Source organism: Polyergus mexicanus, unplaced genomic scaffold (assembly GCF_030449975.1).
Source record: "Polyergus mexicanus isolate NDT 795.1 unplaced genomic scaffold, iyPolMexi1.0 SCAF_19, whole genome shotgun sequence".
NCBI lineage: Eukaryota > Metazoa > Arthropoda > Insecta > Hymenoptera > Formicidae > Polyergus > Polyergus mexicanus.
The window spans coordinates 4,276,885-4,293,789 of record NW_027223339.1 but is presented as its reverse complement, the minus strand read 5'-3'; the positions used below and the strand labels follow the sequence as shown (position 1 = coordinate 4,293,789).

The 16,905-nt window shown below is 30.3% G+C and overlaps 1 protein-coding gene and 1 pseudogene across 5 annotated transcripts in view; one reads left to right on the top strand and one right to left on the bottom strand.

Annotated features, from left to right (window-relative positions):
• Positions 1-12,416, bottom strand: part of Dsh (Segment polarity protein dishevelled) — a 32,667-nt gene extending 20,251 nt beyond the window's left edge. For 3 of the 5 annotated variants that reach the window (XM_070311111.1, XM_070311113.1, XM_070311112.1), the window contains exons 1-11: positions 11,907-12,416; positions 11,033-11,102; positions 10,549-10,801; positions 10,164-10,346; positions 9,795-10,005; positions 9,302-9,430; positions 8,255-8,469; positions 7,412-7,903; positions 7,069-7,317; positions 3,910-3,978; positions 2,377-2,477 (exon numbers count right to left, since the gene is read on the bottom strand). In XM_070311111.1, the coding sequence (XP_070167212.1) occupies positions 2,437-2,477; positions 3,910-3,978; positions 7,069-7,317; positions 7,412-7,903; positions 8,255-8,469; positions 9,302-9,430; positions 9,795-10,005; positions 10,164-10,346; positions 10,549-10,801; positions 11,033-11,102; positions 11,907-12,067 (2,073 nt within the window). In that variant the 5' untranslated portion in view covers positions 12,068-12,416 and the 3' untranslated portion in view covers positions 2,377-2,436. Of the gene's footprint in view, positions 1-2,376; positions 2,478-3,909; positions 3,979-5,098; positions 5,815-7,068; positions 7,318-7,411; positions 7,904-8,254; positions 8,470-9,301; positions 9,431-9,794; positions 10,006-10,163; positions 10,347-10,548; positions 10,802-11,032; positions 11,103-11,906 lie in introns of those variants that run through there. The other 2 variants (XM_070311114.1, XM_070311115.1) reach the window with 2 other exon arrangements.
• Positions 12,417-12,589: 173 nt separating this feature from the next.
• On the top strand, positions 12,590-14,026 carry LOC138941518 (uncharacterized; annotated as a pseudogene).
• The last annotated feature ends 2,879 nt before the right edge of the window (positions 14,027-16,905 follow it).

Sequence of the window (16,905 nt, the reverse complement as noted above, 5' to 3'; positions counted from 1 at the left end):
TAGCAAGCTTTGCTTGATTCTTGCCGGCAATCTGCCAGCTTAATCGGTAATAACAACTCTTGTACCAAATTTGTAGCCTTTTTGCTGACAATAATTTGTAGCAAGCACTTGGCAATATCTGTTAGAACAGACCTGGCTGACTGGGATATTACTGGAAAAAACTCACCACGCACTACTGTAGGTAAGTAAATCTTATTGTCGATAATAAAACAGTAAATTTACAATAAAATATTTATTTTGTTGTTTTTGAGGCAGTTATATAAAAGATCTATACATTTTTTATAATAAAACAATAACTGGATGAACTAAAATAACGCGCAGCGAGTTTTTTTTTCAGTCACATTAAATCCCGTAAGACCACCGGTCTTTAATGATATATCTCATCGGTGGCCAAGACCACACTTGAAGCCCGTATCAGAGACTACGCATTGAAAATAAAAGATTGAAGATTAAAGATTGAAATTTGACTAATCAGAACAAAAAGAATTAAAATTTCTTTGTTCTGATTGGTCAAATTTCAATCTTGAATCTTGAATCTCAATCTTTAATGCGTAGTCTGATACGGGCTTAAGAAGCAATTGTTTTATATTGGATATATTTGCAATAGACTACGGAAAATATGTTTTTACAAGAAAATGGTTTTTTTGCTAATATTTATATCATAAAAATATTAATTATACAAGTGGAGCGATTGCAAATATCATAATAGAGCAAGCGAGGTGCAATTATTCTACCAAAAAATCAATAAGAAACGTTAATTAAACTCTCTCTCTCTCTCTTTGAGATATAGTTATAAACAATCGAGCTGTTATATTATTTTTGAATATTCTCGCCGTTCACTGCTGAGCCATATAGTTCCGATAGGCGGCCGATAGGTGGTGACGGCGTCGCTTAGAAAATGATTAATTTGTTAATTTTTGATAAAAAATGCAATAAATCATAAAAATAATGACGGAGCAATATGAAATAATTAAGGAGCAATCGTTTCATACTGGATATAATTGCAAAAAATTATTGGAAATATGTTTTTGAGTGAAAATGATAAATTTTACGTTTTTTGTAAATATTTCAAAAACTATTAATTTTAAAAGGGGAGCAATCGTGGATTCTAACGGAGCAATTAAGGAGCAATCATTTGAGCTATTAATTATTAAAAAATATAAACTTCCAGCGCCAACTTATTTCTGGTGACGATGGTCTTATAGGATTTAGCATATTACTGATGGAAAAAAACTCGCCACGCGCTACTGGAGGTAAGTAAATCTTTGCATTGTCGATAATAAAACAGTAAATCTACAATAAAATGTTTTTGTTGTTTTTGAGACAGTTATATAAAAGATCTATACATTTTTGATAATAAAACAATAACTGGATGAACTAAAATAACGCGCAGCGAGTTTTTTTTTCAGTCACACTAAATCCCATAAGACCACCGGTCTTTAATGATATCTCGTCAGTGGCTCTGATATTTAATTTTACAAATTTATTAAAGGCCAATTTCATTAAGTCCGTTTAGATGAACCGGTTAAAATTAGCAGGGTGGTTAACTGAAATGACATGAATGCTTGGTTTTCCTTCACCTCTATTTTCTGTTGGTCATCCTGTTAATTTTAATCGTCGATTCATCTAACCGGACTTGGCGAAATTGGCCCTAACTTGTATTTGCTATATAAATCCGGTTAAATGGCGATAAAAATTGTTTAATATTTGACAAACATTTGAAATTTTTAATCTCAGCTCATATTATACATATATCGTGTGCACGACACGTGTACGTCAATTTACATAAATAGGAAACGCTTTTATCAATCACACAATTCTATTTTTACAATTTGTTTATGTATTATCGACTTTATATTCATAATGTATAAATTAAAATCGGAAAAAAAAATTACATCAAAAACGATGTGACAGAATGATACGCGAGTAACTTTTTTCCTTTAAATATAATTTGCATTTCAATTGTTTGCTTACATATCCCTGATCTCGATATCATGTATAAATGTATTTCTTTTTATTAAGTATATGCGCGGGAATTAATTTATATAATATTCTATCATTCTTTCTTTTTTTTTAGAAAAATGCAAATGTTTTAATAGAAAAAAATAAAATGTAGGTTATACTAACATTCTTAAGCAAATTTTAATTACCACGATAATATCTTTATAGTCTTAATTTTATTATGTATAGCCGTTATATATATATATATTTTTTTTTACGTATATATAAACCATAATATACGTATATATAAATCATAATTATAAATTTTAATTTTTTACTTTCTATGATATCAAAATTGGCCTATTAAATATATAAATATATGTTTCGCATATGTGTTATTTCCATCCAACTAATGAAAAGTCAATGGAAATATACCTTGATCATTTGTTTGACTCATATTACCATCATTATGCGTATACATCAAAAAAGATCTTCTCACTTATGTAGAAACTGGTACTCCAAAATATCTTCCTCATCTGCAAAAAATAAAAACACTTCATATTCTAATATAATGTAAATATAAGTGAATATAAAGTACAATCAAGCAAACAAAGTTTTGCAAATTACATAATTGCTAGATTTATATAAAACAGATAATAAAAAGCATTCCGAATTAAAACTATGTCGCATATACATGGAAAAAAACTATATATCTATTACTTTTAACGACTTTAGCAAGTAAACACTGCTAATAAAATACACGCATAAAAATTGTAATGGAATTATTTTTAGCTGTGTAGACGACCAATGATCAAACTTAATGATATAAATTGAGCGAAAAACTGCGTAAAAAGTATAGCGAACTATTACATCGTTCAACAAAAAAGGCCTTTTTTGAACACCGAAACGGGATTAGTTTCTTATAGGTTTTTGGACGCTGAATACGAATTCGGTTTCGAAATTACTCCATTACATCAAAATTTTGAGAAATTTGCAATTAAAGTTGCAAAAAAGGCTATTTTCATGAACTTTGTCATAGTATAACTACAATATGTGATGTACTGGAGAAGTTTTATTACAATCAAAATAAAGTATGTTGTTAGAACTTTCAATCCTCAAAAGGAATTTTTGGTGTGGGTTATGATTACTAAGATATCCCAGTAAACACAAAGCAAAAGTACTATAACATCAATATTATAGTTTTCCACTCAACAATGTAACATGCCTTGTACATAACAATTACATTGTTGAGTAGGAAATTATAACATTAATGTTATGTTACTGTTACTTTGTGTTTACTGGAATTTATTGTTAAATATGGAATGTATTGCAGAAGTTAGCTGTGACTTAGGTCATTGACGATTTATCAAATAGCTTTCAATTATTATTTAAAGTTAAAAGTTGTTTATGACCAATGTCAAAATTGTCAAATTCAAAATGGTGCACTCAAATATTTAGATTATAACCTAAACATTTTTTAAGTTTTGATATCCATCATATTGAATACACCATTTTGAATTTGACATTGAATTCGTATTCAGCGATCTAAAAGACTCTTAAGTTTAAATAAATATAATTGAAAGCTATTTGGTAAATCGTCAATGACCTAAGTCGCAGCTAACTTCTGCAATACATCCCATATTTAACTATGAATATCTTATTAACCATGACCGATAGCAAAAATTCCTTTTGAGGATTGAAAGTCCTAACAACATATTTTATTTTGATTGCAATAAAACTTCTCCACAGCACGTCACATATTGTAGTTTTAATATAATAAAATTCGTGAAAACAACCTTTTTTGCAACTTTAATTGCAAATATCTCAAAATTCTGACATGATGGAGCAATTTCGAAACCGGATTCGTGTTCAGCGTCCAAAAGCCTATAAGGAACGACCAGTCCCGTTCCGATACTTTTTTGTTGTTGAACTGTGTTACGTGTCTTGATAAAATAAAATTGCACTCACAGATATCATCTCTGCTATTGTTGTCCAAATCACTAGTTTGTGTATGAGTCTCCTCGTGCAGACGCCGTCCTGCATCAACCATCAGCGCGCAGCACAAAGCACAAAAATATCTCGGTTACATGTCTGAGATGGTGCAATATATGTACATACTAGCGATATAATGATCAAAAGCATGAAAACTTTTAATAGATTTTTTTTCAGAATAGGGAGGCGATACAAATAGTAAAAGGCAATCTAAAAAACTTTTAATTGATAAATGTACGATTTCAGAAAAATCTATACTGACTTCATTTGTTTGCAATGGTAAATTATTATGCAACAAATGGTAAAACTAGAGTCTTAAGATTTGTTAAATGTATTGCACAATCTATCTGTAACATAAGTATATATGGGATTTACATACAATAAAATTATTGATATTGTCATTATGTGACATAAATCGACAAGTTTTGTATATCCGCTTATTATAAATATTCAAATTATAGTTTATTAATAGTTATTAAGTTAATTATAGTTTATTATAATTATTAAATGTATGTAATTCATAATTCACATAAACTATCATATGCAATTTTCCGCGAAATATTGATACGACGATAAATAATATACATAAATGCATTAAAAAAAAAAAATTGAATTGAATTGAATCTGATCGTATAAGAGAAAAAATTAACGAGTCATACAATCATTTATATTATATAAATAAAACATGTAATTGTATTAATTAGGAAAATTGCATAACGTTTACATTGCACACAAATATAGCTTCATAATAAAATATCAGATAAAATTTAACAATTAATAATGAAACAAAGCTTTTTGTCAAAATATTTAAGCTTTTGTTGAAATATTTATATTTCTAATCAATAAAAGATATTTTATATATGTTTCAAAATATTTTTTTGAATATACATATATATACATACATACATATATGTGTGTGTGTGTTTCTACGTTTATCAAATGTACATACACCATACATATACAGGTATATATATCTGCATGAAGCTATATTTGGCTATTACTGTATCATCAAATGATGGAGCATATTGTACACACAAACTAATGTTTACTTTTTCTATATAAATAATGTGCAAAAAATAAAATTAAAAATATTTCTTGCCATGATTATATTATTAAGAAGAAAAAAAAGAGTGACTTTAACATGTACAACATTATATCATAGGAATTCATAACTCTTTTGTGCTCGACACACTGTATATATATATAATAATATATCCCTTTTTATATTAGAAGAGTATAAAATTGAGCACATAGAAAGACATCTTCTCTTTATAGCAATGTACTAAATAAATTTGACATAATGACAAGACATACGTAAACAAGTTTTGCATGTCGACAATATTAAAGTAATATTTAAAAACTTAAAACATATATGAAAGTTGTATTATTAATTGCAAAATATGAGTGTAACAATAATAATAAAATAATCTAAGGACATACATATTTGCAAGCATCTATATAAATTGAATCTTGCAGCTTTTTCTATACTTCTAACATTGATAAGATGGCACATTTAGTATGAGCGTAATTTGTATATATGTACATTTTATTGAATTTGATATGTCGTATATTGTAAATAGTTCGATTTATACTTTCGAGATTTAACGATTTAATATATAAAAACTTTAATCAATGAGTACACGCACTATGTATAAAAGTCCGCATATGTGGACGTCGTAAAAATTTTTTGGTTTTTTTTCTAACCAGTTAACAATTTAACGAGGACAAATAATTTCTATACACATGGGTATTTTTACGTAATGTACCAAATATTTTCAAAATAAAAATAAATTAATTATTTGTAAGAAAGGTTGGGAGGATATTTAGAAATAATATCTTCTCGATTTTAAAGAAATAGCTGCCCCATTGTCGTAGACAATCCTAAAACGCAATCAATTAAAAAATATTAATAGATATATACACATATCTCCCTATATATATACATATATATGACATAATATATGTATATATGATATAAATTACATGCATATGCAGAAAGATTGTTGCAAATCTTAATAACATTTGAACCATTCATTGAAGTAAACCATGTTATTTATATGATCATTTATGTGCTTTGTCTTGTGCAATTGTGCTGCTAATGATTACCATATCATAGTTACATAACATTACACTTGCAATGAAGCGTGCATAATTGTGTGTAAATATATAATAACATATTGTAGTAAAGAAACATTCGTCTGTGTAATTACATTTTTATAGTACTGTGAAACACAGGAAATAAATTACTAAACAAGTTTTAGAATAGAAGATCCATCATGCAGGCAGAACATTTTGTTGTTATCAGGACGAAATTTATGCTTTGATGCTCATTTCGGATTCTCTCATACAAATTTTACACACTCTTATTAATATGTAATTATAATTACAATGTATATATCAAAGACTTTTTTTAATGGCATAGTATATTAACATAAAACTGCTTATATTATTTATATAGATATGTAATAACGAACAAAAAGAGGAAAGATGTCAATTTAACATACCAAATATTACACGAGAGAATAAACAAGCATTTGTAAGTTCTATAACTTACTGTATATATAAAACAAGACACTTTTTTTTTGCCTGCTTAGATATTATATTGTAATGTAACACCTTCAAATTATATTTCTCTATTACATGCAAAATATATCTCGAAACAACCTTACAAATGCAACTTTTTAAAATACTGTTATGCAAGATGCAGAATCGGAATGAAATACAAACGATAATGTAAAGATATGAAATGAATTAAAAACTTTTTAGATCCTATTCTTAAAATCGAATTAGTGAATAAATACTTTGAATATGAGAGAAGCAATAGCAATTATTCATGAATTTTGTATGCATGATAGATTTGTAATAATTTATTAATAGAAGATAGAAAAATATAAACAATAATAAATATAAGAAAATCTGAAAAAAGAAAATTCTAATATTTGTTAATTTTCATTTTGCAAACATAGAATGATGATATAATGCATGCTCGCACAAATAAAACAATTCAAAGTATTTATTCACGACATAGTTAGTTATATCGTGTACTACATATTTTTCCTATTTACAACATCTACATAACATCGACAAAGAATTCACAAGGATTCCCCATTGCAATGCGAAATGACTGTCTACTACCAGATAAATCTTGTTGATTCTGTTGATTCCCTGATCCTGTTCCTGTTTGAACAGATTGTTCGGAACCACTAGAACGACTGCGACTTCCGTTAGATCTTTTACCATTCGATCCATTACCATTGCCGGAATTTTTGCTTGGCATTGACGGCATCGATGGATTATGTAATTCTGATTCTGATGCTGAAGAGCACGATTTTAAATCGTGAATAGGTTCTTTGCATATACGTTCACTACCTGCACTGCTACCACCTATTTATATCAATATACATACATAAAATATATGTTTTGGGAAAACAATTTGTTTATTAAATATAAAACAAATAAAAGAAATGCTCAGTTTTACCTGAACCACTATGCACGCTCTCTTCTCGATGGTAACCATAGACAGTGGGCTCATTTGTGAAATTAAATGGCATGGGACTATAACCAGTCGCTGAATGTGGTGCATATGTTCCCGAATAAGGCATGTCCCAAGCATTTGGCGGTGGCAAGGGACCAACTGTATCACAATCTAATTTCATGCTACTTATCGCTGAACATAGATCACCAAAAATGTAATAGCATTGTTCAGAAAATGTGATTTTGTTCACTGTATGCCGAATAAAGCCAGCTTTTAACATAAGCGATGCATATTTCCTAGCATCGCGCCGATCAATAAATCCTTCTACATGCGTATTCAGCCAGTCCACAACATCCGCACCGATAAATGCATTTGGAATGGTAATTTTAAGCCACATTCGATCGCGTATCTCTAAGCCTGAATCAGATCGAGCCATTGCTCGTACTACTGTCGGCATATCGGTGTTGACTGTTAAATGAAGTTCTTCTAATGGTCCTGAATCAAATATGTCAATTCAGTATACATAGAATCTATCGAATCGCTTCTTTTGCACTTTCTCATCTATTCCATTTTTAAGTAATTTTGAATAATTTTTTCTTTCTTTTAAGAAAAAATATTTTGAAAAATTAATATCTTTCCGAAGTTTAAAACAATTTAAAATGAGAATCTTTTTCTTTAATTTAAAATATAAACTTTCACTTAAAAGCGTATTAAACTTTTAATTAATTTAAGAATTGATGTTTTATTGTAATAACATTTAATATTGAAAATTTACATTTCGTTGATTTAATGGGGAAATTTAATTTAATAAGAAAATTTAGCGTTAAATCATTTCATATAACTTACGTTCGGTATCTGGCAGCGTGCTTGCAAGACTGCTCGATGTTGAAGTTAATGTTGTGGCACTTGGTGGGCGAGGCGGAAAACCTTCACCTCGTATAGCGGCCGTATGCGCTACCCATGCACCAGGATCGATAGGACGTACCGGTTCTGTGCGAGGTATCGTAAAATAACCTTTAGGATTTGGATCCCAACATTTTGCAACTACAAGTTTTATTGGTCTAGAAAGAAAGTATAAGGAATAATATAACTTTACATTCTCAATAAATAATTATATAATTAAAAAGATATACGATTTCTCCACTACCGTTCGAGGCTCGACAGCCGCCGATCGCGCGGGTAACTGTGCTTCAGGAGAATCCCTATATAAAAAATATTCTGGGATCGTATCTTTTGCCAAATCATCATTAAAATTTTCCTTGCTAGATTCACTTTTATTTTTATAAATAATTAAATATCAAAATTTTTATTATTAATATATTATATGTAATCTATTATACACATATACATATATTATATATGTATAATAATATATGTTAGATAGTAATATATAATAATTACAATTTTGATAATTTCCACATCACCCATGAGGTATTAATAGTTGACGGATATGTTTTTTTTAAAGTGATTTCTCCAGTAGGCCTATTCCTAATAGAAAGCTATTATCAAAATTATAATTATTATATATTATTGTCTCAAATATATTATTATAATATATATAATATATATATGTGTATAATAGATTACATATACATATAATATATTAATAATAGAAATTTTAATATTTAATTATTTATAAAAATAAAAATTATTTTCATAAATAATTAAATATCCTCTAGCAAGGATAATTTTAATGACGATTTAGCGAAAGGTACGATTCCAGCATATTTTTTATATAGGGACTCTCCTGAGGCACAGCGTAACACGCGCAATCGGCGGCTTGGCCGTCGATCCTCGAACGGTAGTGGGAGAATTGTAGGCGTCGCCTCAGATATCGGCCCAAAAGGGCATCTAATTTCGAGCACTGATATATATCATAATTAATACACATACCCTGGTTTTTGCACTACTTCGCGTAATACTCTCACTGCTTCGTCATTAGACATATTTTCGAAATTAATATCATTGACTTGGAGAATCATGTCACCAGGTTCTATTCGACCATCTAAAGCAACTGCTCCCCTATTTCAGACAAGTTGTACAGCAAACATAGACAAGTTGTATAGTAAAAATCACTTATAACACTTATAACACATTGATTGTAAATATCATATTTGTGGTACAATCAGTCTTACTGAGAAATACTAGCTATAACATAAAGCAAAAGTACAGAATCTGCTCTGTTCCCACATGATTTAGTACAGAGATTATTAATAAACATTTTAAATTATTCACTTACAGGTATCATATTAAATAATACCCGATAGTTTAACAGAGATATTTTACTTTATATTCCTAAATCATCGTGAAAGATTTAACACAATTTTAAATTAAATATGACTTTACTAACATGTAAGTAAATTTTGATGGAAATATGCATACTAACCCTTTCATTATTGAACCAACATATATTCCTCCATCTCCACCTTTGTTACTTTGCCCAACAATACTAATACCAAGGAAATTAACAGTATCCATATTCAGTGAAACAGTTATAATATTTAAAGACATTGTACTGTCAGTAATACTACTAAACGATGATGTTCGCGACATGGGTGGTAATCTATGCCGCCGTCTTCTTTGTGGTCGACGTCGATCTGTAAAAAAAAAATTTATGGATTCGCGTTTCTTGTATGCCAAAATAAAACAAAAAATTTTTTAGCTACATAGTTTTGTATTCAAGATATGGATACAAAATAAGATTTTATAAGGAATCTTAATAACATGTTTTCATATTGTTTCAATTTACTCATACCCAGAGTGCCTCTATCAACTGTGCTACTCATATTAGTGTGCCGACCTGTCGTCGATGTGATACGACTACTCGCATCGTCGTCAGATTCCAAAAAAGTTGTTGTTTCTAAATCTGAACTCAAAATGGAAGCAGTTTCGTATCCATGACCAGAGCGATGTTTCGAATGACCATTTATACGAAGTCCTGTGAAATTTCTCACAATTTAAAATAATATGAAAAAAAAGTATTTCATGTTAAATATCTCTCGTTGTCATAAATGTTCTAACGTATAAGAATGTTTATCTATAAGCTTTTTTATAAATATGTGAAATAAGTTAAATATAAAACACAAAATATATACATTAATATTTAATAAAAATGTCACATCTCTCTAATAGTAACATACCATTATATTTATTGTACTTTTCATATTTTTCTGAATGATGTCTCGAACTTTTATGTAAATGATGTCCTTGTCGACTGCTTATAATACTTTCCGTCTCTGTCAATGTGTCATCGTGTGAAAGTGGAGCTGTTCCCCTGTTACCATGTCCAGAAGTCATATGATCTGCACGATCATGTTTTGCTTCACTGTGTGCCATAGAGTCTGTACACTGGGATGCACCATCCGAGACATTGCTACCTTCGGCGGATACCAGCTATCATAAAGTATCGCTTCATTAAATAACATATTTATTAAAATATAATTTAAATAGAGAATACTCCACTATAAGAATAAAAACATGCACATACATGTGTCATATTTTATATCTGATTCATAGAGAGGCCAAATATTAAAATATGATACTTTTTACTTTGTCAGAGTTTCTATTTTTTGTTTAAAAATTTAAATATCTATTCAAAAAGAAATACATTATTGTGAACCTTACCCAAGAGACAACTCGACCATTGAAACATGGCAGATGAGCATCATCATCTATAATTTCCTCTTTTACCACGCTAATATAACAAGAAAAAAAAGTAAATTTAATACAGAAACATGTATTATTAATATCAAACCTATAATAACAATTTTTGATTTGCTATTAAGGATTAACAAATATATAATAAAGTTGTTAATAATCCTTATTTCTCTGTACATTATTTTACAAATATATATTTAACAAAGTCAACTTTTAAATATGTATCATGATTGTGTTTTTCTAATCATTGTAAAGATGTGTTATATCGTTACCATGGAACAAAGGTCTATCAATTTGTTTAAAGTAGCATAAGGATTATACTGTTGTATAAGTAGATTGCAAGATAGTACGAGTAATAATACACCTTATGCCTGTATCAGACTAAGCATTGAAAATTGAAGATTAAAGATTGGAATTTGACTAATCAGAATAAAAGGGACTAAAATTTCTTTGTCCTAATTGGTCAAATTTCAATCTTGAATATCAATTTTCAATGCGTAGTCTGATACGGGCTTTACGCTTTAAAAAATATTATTCAATCATCTACATAACATCGTAACAAGGGAACTAAAAAATTATTCGCTGATATCGATATTACTAATAAATCGTAAGTTAGAAGAATGCGTAGGTAGATAGATAGATAGATATGACGGATGTGTATATGCACACGCGAACGTGTTAACAATACGATTGTCAGGACAATGATTCGCATTAAAAGAACAATTTGTTGTCGTGCGTAACAAATGTAGAATTTAATATAACGTAACATAATGTTACATAACATGGCATATACAAAACAACAAATTAGCAATATAATGGAATGCATAATATTGCCACTTACCCGAAGTCATCGTCCATTGACTTGAAGAAATACTTGTAATTCGGCCGATTTAAAACGTTCTTGAAATCTGCCAGGGTTACCCTCTCTGGCGATATATTGAGCTTTACCAGGTACGGTGTCTCCTCATCATCCATGTGATAGATAATCTTTGTTTCTTCCATCGTCTGGAGTACGTATCACACTGAGTTCATTCGCGATATATGAAAAACGATACGCTCGCTAAATAGATTCTACCGACTCAGAAGATATTCTTTCAAACCAACATGGCGTGTCGTGCATCGAGCCAAAGCCCTGGTGTGTACAAAGATCGCATGTTCACGACTCGTGAAATCTCACGACTCGCGAATCTCGTCACACGAGGACGCAATCGCGCGATGTTACACCACTAGGAAGAGATTACTGGCATTATCCGTTGAAGTTGAATCCACATAATATTCGTAGCGACGATAAATTAAACGTCAACATTGTCAGCGTTGCGTACACTTATACATGCATATTTACTACCTAAAGGTGGCTTTACATGGCAACGTCAAAAGTCGAGTGTCGAGCGTTAAAGGCTATCGCACACAAATTGGCATAGCTGCATATGCATAGCATAAGACCGTCTGGACCAATGAACATCGAACATAAAATCGCCATATTGATTTACATAGCATATCATATAAGCATGAACATAAACATGTGCATAGAAATGAAAAAATCCATAAGAACGAAATTTCTATGCATATAATTTATGCACAACCAATCATATGCTACGCGAGTTTCCGCCACGATAACAAACTAGTTCCATCGTATCGTACGTATTCATTCATTCACTATCCGAATCCAAGTGTCCAGTAGATCAAGACTGCATTTAATAAATAAATTAGTGACGCTAAAATGGAAGATCATAATAATTATTTTATTAAAAAAAGAAAAAATGAAGAAGATGAAGATGAAAGCAGAATGCTTAATGCAATGACTGCGAGAGAGGAAGATTCTTTATTGATAGATCTGGTTAAAGGTTATCCGCATCTTTATGATAAAGAATCAAAAGATTTTAAAGATATTATAAAAAGAAATAACTCATGGAAGGAAATAGGAGAAATCTTAAACGCAACAGGTATAGAATACATTTTTATCTTTTATATCAGTATTGTGTGCAGTCATATAATATCTTTCATGTCTTATTCTAATAATTACAATATATTTCTTATGTATATATATTTAATATAATAGATTTATTTATATTTTCTGTATCTTTTAGCTTCAGATTGTCAAACGAGATGAGCAAGACTACGCGAGCGATACTCTCGTGAGAAGAAATTACGAGAAATAGAAACAAGAAGTGGAAGTGAAAGTACAATGAGGCAATCATTTCCTTTATACGAACAAATGAATTTTTTGTTCAAATTTGTCAAGAGTAGGAAGTAAGTTTTTTTTATCGAACTCTTATATAGTTATATTAATATATTTGTAAAACGTTTATGTAATCCTATGTTTGAATGATTTAAATGATTTTATTCAGATCTATAACTAATATATCGCACTTGACTTCCAAACAAATACATCCAATCAAGACGAGTGAATCAACAGAAAAGTTAGGTAAGTTTATATTTAGTAGACAGCTAATAATATTTGTTTAGAAAATATTGTGTGGGTTATTATTTTAAATATAATTTTAATTGCAGGATCCTCAAATATATCAAGGAATCAGATTCGATCAAGTAACGAAAATGATATAATCAATAAATTACCTAAACCAGTGTTAAAGACTGTGAATGCATCAGCAACAGTAGCTTCCGCTAGTTCATCGATACCTTCTGCATTACGCTCCTATTCTCATTCAGTTCTGACATCTTGCTCACATAATAGTGATACTTATTCCTAGATAAATATGTGGAACCAACGCAGACCATCTTCTATTAATCCTGCACCTGCAGATATTATAACAAGTATAAAATTTTCAGAATTATACAAACCTTTATATATCAATACTGAAGATGAATTAATATTAACACATTCTTCCTCCTCACTTTCTTCTTCAGAATCATTTGATAGCAATGATGATTTTCCTTCACCACATAGCCCAGATGCATTTAATAACAATGAAATATTCTCTCCATTAGAATGTTCAGAAACATTATTAAAAAACAAAACAGTTCCTCCAGCAGCACATTCAAAAGCTTCACATAATGAAATAATTTTATCACAACTTGATCGAGAATCAGTATCTCCAGCATTGTCTCTTGGCTCTTCGTCAGGCATATCATCTAATCCACCAAAAAGATTTACCAAAAAAATTAAACGCACACCCTTAACAGATAATAAAATAGAAGAATCTTTTTTAAGATTAACGTCAGTGGTTTCATCGCATGTAGAAAACAAAACTGAGAATAAAATATCCCCTAATGTAACTGAAATGGATGAAGATGAAATTTTTGTTAAAGCAGTTGCATGCCAATTAAGAAAAACCTCGGAACCTCAAAAAACTCAATTAAAGGGTCAGATTATGAAAATGTTGTATAATCTATGATATAAAAGGTTTTATTATATAGTTATAAAAAATACATATGCATAAAATATTTTATTGTATGTTTATATAATATATAAAATAAAGTTTATAAAAGTTTATAAAGTTATTTTTATGATATATCTCTGTTAAATCCCCTATAAATATATTCTATTTGCCATGATACTTCACCTTGTGGTGATGACAAATATTCAGATAGAATATCTCTTTGAATATATGCTTCTCTTATTGCTCTATGTCTATGTATATTAGTACGTCGCAAATTATTTACATTATTTAGATTAAACCTCCATGCACCTTGTGTAATCTGTCCTGTGTTGTCTTCACTATCGACATAATTTTGAGGACAGTAAGTATTTTCGCTTATTACACTATTATTTTCTGTCATTAAAAAATTAAGCAAATTTATTGCAACCATGATTATCTTATTATCTACCCAGATAGCCAAGTCTGTCCGAACAGATTTTGCCAAACGTCTGCTACAAATTTTTGTCAGCAGAAAGATTCCAAATTGTATACAAAGTCTGTTATATCAGATAATGATAGCAGAATGTCAGCAGAAATGTTACAAAACCTGCTGACATAATTTGACAGCAGATCAGTAGCAGAAACCGAGCAGGATTTGCATAGAATTATTATAGCAGATAGCCAGCAGAAACTGAGCAGGATCTGCACAACGCAATTTGATGTCAAATTGATAGCAGAAATCGAGCAGGATCTGCGCGCGCGCAATCTGACGGTAGATTGGTAGCAGAAATCGAGCAGGATCTGCTAACATGACTTGACATCAGGCTGTCGGCAGAAATCGAGCAAGATCTGCGCGCGCGCAATTTGATGGCAAATCGGCACTATCGGCAGTAGAAATCAAACAGAATCTGCAGCTTTCAGCATTCATATAATTTATTGAAATAGTATAGTTTATTCGCTTACAGCTATGCGGCGCACTATTCGCCCAGACAGCACAAGGATGTTCTTAGGACATCCAAAGGGCATCCAGGACATACATGTAGGATATCCTCAGGATATCCCATTGTAATCCTCAGATCTCTGGATGTCCTGAGGAAGAGTAAATGATAGTCGTATATTAACCTCTGGAGAATCCAGGGAGATCCTGTGGAACATCCTAAGGATTTTTATAGGATATGTTAGGGATATTTTTCGTATGTTTCAAGGAGCAAATTTTAAAATTTAAATATAAATTAAAATTATGTTTTGTTATTTACTGCCAATATTAAAAATCTATTAAAAATAGTTCACCGTTCTTTAATATTTGAGGCTTTCGTGCTGTACATGAATATTTTAGGTTTGGCTCCCGGGTTTGAGTTGTGTAATATTTTCTAAACAATCCAATATCTGAATTCCCTATGTTGGGATTGCATCAGAAATTGAACTAATAGAAAATAATTACATTCATAATTTCCTGTCAGTTGCTCTTTGCAAGCTTTATATAATTCTCATGACCAAATCTCAAATACGAGTTCGCGTGTCGCATAGCGGTAAATAAACGAACTAGCGGTTGAATACTATTGTTTGTAAAATTTTTGGAATGTTGCGAATAGTAACATTTCTCATGAAATATTAAATAAATAATAATTTTGGATATATGAAAATGTGCGCATCAAATTCAATTATTAATATTAAACGAAATTAATGTTAACAATTAATTGCACATGTATATGTCCTCTGGAAATCCAAAAGACATCCAATATAATAGACAGGGCAGATATATCCTACAGACATCCAGCCTGGATGATCCAGGGGTTATCCAGTGGACATTTATAGGACATTAATACTTATTATAATACTTAAGATTTCTAAATTATATTAAATAGCTGACACAACTAAAAATAATTATGTATGCATATTAAATTTTTATAAATATATTTATAATAATATATCTTAAAACATCCTACAAATGTCCTGAACCGTCCTGGACATATTCAGGATGATCCTGAGGATATTTTTGTGCTGTCTGGGATATATATACAGGGTGTCCCAGATAATTTAGGACAACACTCGTGTGCAGATAGAGTAGACTAAATTGAGTCGAAAAGTACTCTATTATTTTTTTTATAACGCTTGATAAAGAAGTTATTATTGAGTAATGTCTGTCCAATCAGCGCTGAACTTTAGCCAGGTGCACGTCGGTAAGCTACGCGCCTGGTAGTGTGCGCCGCTGCACACCCTGTATATATATATATATATATACACGGTGTCCTAGACCACCCCTTTTCTTTCAAAAACTAAGCATTTTAGAGAAAAATGTTTTCAACAAAAATTGTATAAGGGGAACATAAGATGGTGTCATTGGTTTGACTTTGGATGGCATCGTTAAGGTCAAGTCAAGGACACTTTCAATTTCTTAAATGGAACCCCCTATTTTTTATTGCATATTCTTATAGTTTATGTCGAGAGCTTTCCAAAACACTATAATAAAGTATTTTTTCATTAAGTACTTTTTGAGTTATTTTGTATTTTAATCTGACA